This window comes from Andrographis paniculata, unplaced genomic scaffold (genome assembly GCF_009805555.1).
Source record: "Andrographis paniculata isolate CXL003 unplaced genomic scaffold, ASM980555v1 Contig82END, whole genome shotgun sequence".
Taxonomy (NCBI): domain Eukaryota; kingdom Viridiplantae; phylum Streptophyta; class Magnoliopsida; order Lamiales; family Acanthaceae; genus Andrographis; species Andrographis paniculata.
In genome coordinates, this window is record NW_026137620.1 from 4,771,908 (window position 1) to 4,779,980 (window position 8,073).

At 30.6% G+C, this 8,073-nt stretch overlaps 1 protein-coding gene across 1 annotated transcript; it reads right to left on the reverse strand.

Annotated features, from left to right (window-relative positions):
• Positions 1-595: 595 nt before the first annotated feature.
• On the reverse strand, positions 596-3,575 carry LOC127241169 (protein Iojap-related, mitochondrial). The gene is made up of 4 exons (XM_051260092.1): positions 3,175-3,575; positions 1,641-1,728; positions 1,143-1,240; positions 596-998 (listed from the first exon to the last, which is right to left on the reverse strand). The coding sequence occupies exons 1-4, from the start codon at positions 3,481-3,483 to the stop codon at positions 927-929; spliced, it is 567 nt and encodes a 188-aa protein (XP_051116049.1). The 5' UTR covers positions 3,484-3,575; the 3' UTR covers positions 596-926.
• Between the last annotated feature and the right edge of the window lie 4,498 nt (positions 3,576-8,073).

The window sequence follows — 8,073 nt, forward strand, 5'->3', positions numbered from 1 at the left end:
TTTGGGCAAAGTCACTCACTATGTAGTTTTTAGTTTGTGTTTCATCTCTTGAAAAACAAAGAAGCAAGTCCATTGTTTCTGAGTCATTTGTCGAGGTTGAATACAAGGCACTTGCTAGCACTATATACTCTGAGCTTCTTTGGCTTATGTATCCGAATCTTGTTCATGACCAAGCATGTGGGAATATTAATTGTCACTTTGTCCCTAGTCACTTCTAACTTGGCCTTATTACAACCATCTAGCAGCTTGCTCATGCTTTAACAAACCCTCTTTCTGCTGGTAGTTTTCAAATCCACTATTGTCAAGTTATATTTGAGATCTCCGTCCCGATTCCTCCTAAAGGGGGAATGTAAAGTAATAATGCTAATACTACTTAAGAGTGCTCCAATATCTATTTGAATTATGCATATATATCATTGTGACCACACAACTACCATAAGGCAGATCCTCCCAGAAGTAGTTGTACAATTTGTTAAATTAATGAGTGACTAACTGTTTTAAGGTCACTTTCTGGTAGATTTGGTTGAGTTGTTTGTTAAACTACAGTGTATAAGAGGAGCATATATTGATCTGATACGATATAAAGAGTGAAATATATGAAAAGTTAGAGCTCACTGCCATTTTTCTTCTTGGTGTCCTTTTGTCTTCTATATTGTTGAGGGTTATTAGCTTTCTTTACAGCCCAAAATACACAGCACAGGCTAAAAGTAAATAGTGAGTGTTTATTGTGCCTATCGATCAAATCAAGAGCCGAACAAACAAATATGAAATAAACTAACCTGATTCGGGATACTAATGTAGAACCATACATCGCAAGCTCCACTTGAACATTACAAGAATAGGGTCTTTGATCTGCTACAGATTAATCATTAGTCGTTGGTCTCAAAAGGAGGTTCATTCACCTCTGCTATATGTGTGTTCCTTCACTATGCATCAGTTGATGGTCTTTTCTTGGAATTATTTTTACGGCGAACCTTGACAAATATTTCTTCCAAATCCTGCATACATTCCAAACATAAGAACACAAATGCTCCAAGTTTAAAAATTCAAATGCCCTATCAAACTTGTTGATAGTAGAAGCATGTTAATTTTATTTGATTACTTCAGAATTACAAAATGTAATTGGATGATAACAAATTTACCTCAGTGCGTTCCACATTTGTAGTGTTTGTAGTCCACAGCCCTTCAAAGTTGTAATAAGCTCTTGCCTTCTCGTCAACAGCATGAACAATCAGCGTACCTAGCAGACTCTAGATTAGTTAAAATATTAAAGAATAGCTAACAAACAGGGCCTTATCCCTAATGGACCTAGCTTCAACATAATTTTATCGTCACAAACAGCCAACCAAAATAATAAAAAGAACTGAAAAACCCTTGAAAATATTATTCCACATCCTAAATCTTCTAACCACATTCAAAGGAGTATTGTTAACACCCTACAAAAAGAGAAAACTTGCATTAAGAGATACATCACTATTTGAGAAACATGCTGCTTATAAACTGACTTAACTCTAATCACTGAGATGCTTAACTCTACTTACTGATCTTGGATTAAGAAATCAGAACACAATATGGCGGTATATATCTAGCAGAGGGCAGATTTTTGAACAAGAGAAATTTATAGAAAAGAATGAGTATACCGGAGTCAATGACAATCCATTTCCCTCCCTCTTGCCCTACAACTGTAGGCAGCAACATCCTCTTTGCTCCTCTCTGCTTTTGCTTAACCTGACAATTCGAACAAAAATATACTGCCAAATTCAATCATTTGTTTTATATGAGGACAATCAGCCAAATAAACATACTTTAATAGGTCACTTTTGAGAAATTTTAGTCCACATTGAGGAATCTGGATGCAACCAAAACTATGGATCAAAATGTACAGCATAAGGAGATGAGATGTATAAACTCAATTGCAACAACCCCCACATAGGCAAAGACAGACCAAATAGGATTTTATCTAACATCAGTCGATCAGTTATATTGCATTTGTTTGTGGATTTCAAACCCAAATTCCACTGTCCCGCTATTATTTTCTATAAAGGCATCAAATCAAACACATATTTTTTTAATTTTTTATAGCATTATAATAAAAAAATAAATTTAATATTCAAAACATTTGAAACCCCAAACCTACAACCACACAATCTATTAGATACTGAAAGATGAATTACAGTACTACAAGAACCTCAGCACATTTGAGAAGTGTTACAAAAGTGGTTTCCAAACTTCACAGATATAATACTCCAAACTACCAGTATATGAACAGATACACCAGAGTCTATGCAGCCAGTGGAACCATGAAGAATATCCAAGATATTATATCTTGCTTTGTAGTTGGTACAAAGTTGAATAAACATGCTTTGGATCATTGTGTGTGAAATTGGAAGTAGGAAGATATTCGACATTTAGATTTTGTAGAATGAAATTACTAGTGCCTAAACACTGCCAACCGAAGGATATAAACTTCTTGATCAGTGCTTTTGATAGGCACAAGTTTACTTAGCAATTGAGCCATTCATGCTTTTTATTTTCTTCTAGCAAACTTAAACTCAGCTTAGATTGCATCCTGCAGTGTTATTCTAACAAAAATGCTCACACAAAAGCACTCCATTCACTTACTCTCTCAAAGTACATACTACTGCCCCGTGCAAGCTTCTATATTGACAGGCTCCTCTCCTCTTATAGTGAGAGATCATATCACTACTAAGCCATCCTCTCACTGATGAGCATCGTTCCTCACTCGTGCCATACGTGGGGTTATTCAATGAATGAAGAACAATAGGGGATACCCGAGGGTTCAACGAATAGAAAAATCAGGGGTAGGACTACTCTACCACCAGAAACTCACAGGAACATAGAAGTTGCTGACTCGCCTATCTCTAAAAATCTCTAAATGCAGTAACAACCACATTTATTTAGCTAATGTATCCGATATTAATTAAAATTTAACAGTGAACCTCCAACTGCCGAAGCGAAGCTAAGAAAAATGCCCAGTGCTACAGAGTGGATGGATTTCAAAATTATGTGCTATCTTGATCACATTTCATTTCTGTAGAAAACTAACGCCCAATCTTCACCAATGCATACTCTGCCTGATCATATGATGTTGGCAATACACGAACTCGCCCAAAATCTACACAAAATATGGAATTGAAAGGTGAACGAACCTGCCTGGTAAATTAGCGCTTGAGAGATGTTCCGCACGTGCCACGGAGATCGGCCAGTGGCAATAACCATATAATCAGTAAATTCACAGCGGCTTGGCGCTGGAATTACCTTCACGTCATCTGCACCAACATCGTTGAGTATCTTCTGAACTTCCGACAAACTCAACAGCTCCTTAGTATTCCCGTCGCTGCTGCCCAGGGCAGAAAAAGCGCAAGGGCGAGAGAATGTTGAAGAAACAGAAGACGAGGATCCAAGGCTAATCCACTGGTGATTGAAAGAGTACAGAGCTCGGCTTCGCAAAGCAGACCACATGGCGTCGCACCGTCGATCGCTGAGCTGATGGTGGTTTTTAGGGTCTCTGGTCTTGTGGCGGCTAAGTTATGGAAACCAGACAGATTGACACTGAACTCAACCAATCAAATGAAATAAAACGATCCCATCCAATAATCCTTTTCATTCACGAGTCGGCCCATATCTCCTTGGGTTTGGGCTTAGCATCTCTTATATTTATTATTTCTACTTAATTATTATTATTTTTTTAAGTCTCTTATTCATATTATATTCATTTGAACTTTCAAACTACTTGTTCCATTAATATTATATTGGAATATAGTAAAATAAATTATTCATATTCTTTAATATAAAAATAATGATATTTGTGTAATATATTGTAAGTCGGAGAGAGTATTTTTTTTTTTTTTTTTTTATCATTCATTCACGTCGTATCAACTTAACATTCAAACTATTTTTATATCACTCATTACAATAAATTGCCTTTAATTCATTATCATTACAACTTTATAAGACCCAAAATAATTTATTTGTTTTTATATAGTTTTATTATATAATGATATATAAAAATAATTTATGTATTTGTACACATTTTTATTGTCTAATAACATTTTTATAGTATAATATTATATTTTAACTTTTAAATAGTAATCTATATAAATTTTAATTATTTGAAGCATATAATTTACTAATATAAAAATTGAATAAGAAAAGGTAGAGAGCAAAAAATAATTTTAAAATATGATCTTAACGTATAATAGGTTAATGAGTTTTATATATATTTATAGATAATTTAGGTTAAATTTTAAATTTTCAAAAAAATTTAGATAATATTTAATTATTTTTATTATTTTTGGTGAAGGTAATTATTTCTTGAGAAAGATAATAAATTTATACTAGCTATATTTTTTATTAAAGCTAATGAGTATTGTTATAATAAAAATTGAAAAAAAAAAATAATCGTAAAAGTAGTGAAGAAGCTGACCCTAATATATTCTCCATCCATCTTACATTGAAAGTCTTGGTTACTGTAGACACGAGAATTTAAGATAAGTATAATTAGTAGATAATTAAGAATGTGTTAGTAAAAATAATTAACTCATAATATAAATTATTATAGATTAAGATTAACATAACTAATTAATTTAATTAAAATTTTAAAAAATTAAAATAAAAAATTTAAAATGATATTAAGATTTGTAATCATTTTCCATGAGATGTGAGACAAACTGAAACGGCAACATGGACATGGTAGGTGGGACGGAGGGGAGTACTATTAACTAGGTGCGTTTGTCCGTGGATTTAATTATTTTTTATTTGAATTTTTTATATGAAAATTTTAGTTTTAATAATTATTTGATATGATATAAATAGGTATTGATATAATATTTTACATATAAAATTAATTTATATTATAATATAAAAAATTGAAAAATAATTCTTTTTTATGATTTAATATTTTAAGAGAAAAAAATATAAAAATAAATAATAAAATCTTGTGAAAAATTCACAAAAGAACATAACATTTGATTTTGTATAATTTATCAAAAAAACAAAAACTTTTATATATTTTACTTTATTTATTTTTTACATCGCAATGTCTTTAAAAAAGAACAATAAGAGGAAAATAATCAAAATTAACAAAAAAAAAATATCAATTTTGTATAAAAAAACCATCGATTTTAAACTCATTATAGAAAATTTTAATCATTTTGATCTCACTATTGAAAAATTAACAAATAATGCTCATGTGGACATAATGAGTCTGATGTGGCATCTAATCTGGACCGAATACGACCGAATTTGTCAAAATATGGTTGATCGTATTTCAATAGTTAGCAGCACTCTGACAAAATACATAGTTGTGTTCGAAATTTATAGGATTATGTACAAAATAAGGGTCAATATTTCTCTGTCTTCGCACACGGTCGTGTTAACTAGAACATGACTTAGGCCTACCTATATCAAGACACTTCTATGTTTTATTATAACATGGTCGTGTTCAAATAAAAAATAAAGTATATTAAACCATTATTTTCAAGCATAGTTGTTTTATTCGTATATTCAATTTTATATATGTCATGTTTATAACACAGTTGTGTTGCATTTATAGACGGTCGTGTTTTGTAACATTTTGATTAAAAACTTTCTTCCCCAACTCGCCCATGGTAAAATTATATTTCTTTGTATTTTTATGCTTATTTTCTCCGTCTTTTAGTATGAGGTAGCCTATACTTTTTTTTTTTCTCCACATTGCAAGAGAAATATAAGATGTATCTTCTATCTTCTAACATTGCATGTTTTTTATATTTTATGATTTTTAGATTTCCTTTTTTTTTTTTTTTTTGATATTTTACATTGAAAGAGAAGTCTAATACTACCCATGTTCCAAAAAGAAAATACTATTAACTTTTTACATATAGATTTTTAAATATTAATTATTATATTAATATATATAGTACAAAATAAAATAAAATAAAAATATATCTCTATTAGTTTCTTATATCATAAATATAATTATATTTGTAGAGTAAAAGTTTACAAATATAAAAATATTTTTAAATATTAAATATAATGACGTAAAAACTAAATGATATCCTTATTATGCGACGGAGGTAGTAATTTTTTTTTTGTACATACATCTTTTGTTTGTATTTTGTACTTTCTATATTTAACTATTTTACTTCTCTTGAAAATGATATTTGTACATATGCATAGCATGTATGAGTTGTAAAAACTATATTATTATTATTGTTATTATTATTATTATTATTATTATTATTATTATTATTTTGTTATATTATGCAATTTTTTGTAGGTAAACAAAATATACTATTTGTGAAAATGAACAGTGCAAATGATTCAGTAATTGATATGGGGGAAAGTGTTTGTTAGACCATGATTATATGGAAGATGAAGAATTATACAATGAAATTTATAATAAGTCGGATTTTGAGGATTCTGATTAATATGAGAAAACAATGTAAAAGAAAATTTGATTGATTAATTCTTATACGAGAATATGGTAGACAATAATGAATTCAATAAAGATCATATTGTTGTGATATGTCAAAATTATGACGATGAGAAGTCTTTAGATGACTCGCAAGAGAAAGATCTCACAAGTATTTTCGGATCGGCCGTATTCAAAACACAGATTACGAGAGATATAGGTTAAATACACGTCCATGTTTATATGCCATGTTATTACACGGCCGTGTCCAATGATAACAAAGTCATATTGTATTGGAATTTAGAAGGTTATTTTTGTTTCTTACACGCCTGTGTATGAATCAATTTTCACTTTAATTAGATGTTCTTTAGGTTGAACATGGGGTTGTAAAAATCGTTTATGTAGTGTTTTTACCCATTTTTTAAAGTTTCCGGCAGCGACAATGGCAATCTAACTAGAAGTGGCGATAGGCAGTGTGTGTTTGTAAAAATTGTAAGTTAAGGACATAAAATGTATTTTTTTTATCACACTTAAATATGTATTTTTAGATTGGAAGTAATGGACGGCTATCTTTGATGTTTCTTTCCTATGTTGTTTATGGACAACATATATGTTGTTTATGGAGTATTTGTTCGAGAAATTTATTTTTTATTATATTAATTTTTTCAAAGAATTTTATTATATTATATTTTATTGAAAATACGCATGTTTGGACGGTAAATATTTATTTATTTTTGGTTGCATGAGTATATTTTACAAAATTAATTTTTATTTTTGGCTAGCTTTTATTTTTTAAATCAGAAGAATTGTACCAAAGGGGAAAGGTAAAAGAGATGCCAAACTAATGCAAATGAAAGTTCATCGGTATCTATTCCTCAGTTCGAGCTAAATAATGAGATTTTAAATTTTAATGAATTAGAACATGTGGAACAACATGAAAGGTTGAAGAATAAACCCTTCCTAAGGGTAAGTATATCGAAGGGGTGTTTTGTCTGTTCTTGGAGTGAAAGAGGTGGTGGATACCTTAGTTTCAATATAGGTGTGGGCTAATTTTTTTAAGATTGTATAGCCATGTTACAATAATCTAACTTAGAGTTTATTGCTCCATTTAGACGGATAATTTTGTAGTTTTGGTGTTTTGGAAGAATTTGAATTTAAAATTTTTGAAATGAAAAAAAAGTTGTTTTTAGAGTTGAAATATGTTTATATAGGAATTTTAAAAATATTTTGGATAATTTTTTATTGTGATATTATATAATAATTAATATAATTGATGAAGTGCAAATAAAATATTGATTTCATTTATTTGATAGAAAATAAATTAAATTTGATCTTATAAATATAGAGAATAAAACGTTGTCCCGTAAGGGATGGCCTGGTGGTGTGGAGGTTGGATATGTGACCGTGGTCATGGGTTCAAACCCCCGACGCCTCAGGTCACCTGCCACACATGGTTCGCCTAGCACATCTAATGAGTCGATGGATGAGGGTGACTAGCCTTCAGGTGAGCAAGAGGGTGATCAGTCTGATCTTACGGTTCAGGACACCATACCCATTGAAAGGTTAGCTATCGAGGATTTACACATGGAGATGCATCGCTCAGTTCGCTCAGTTCCATCAAATGATTGTTAGAAAATTATTATATCCCAAGAATATCA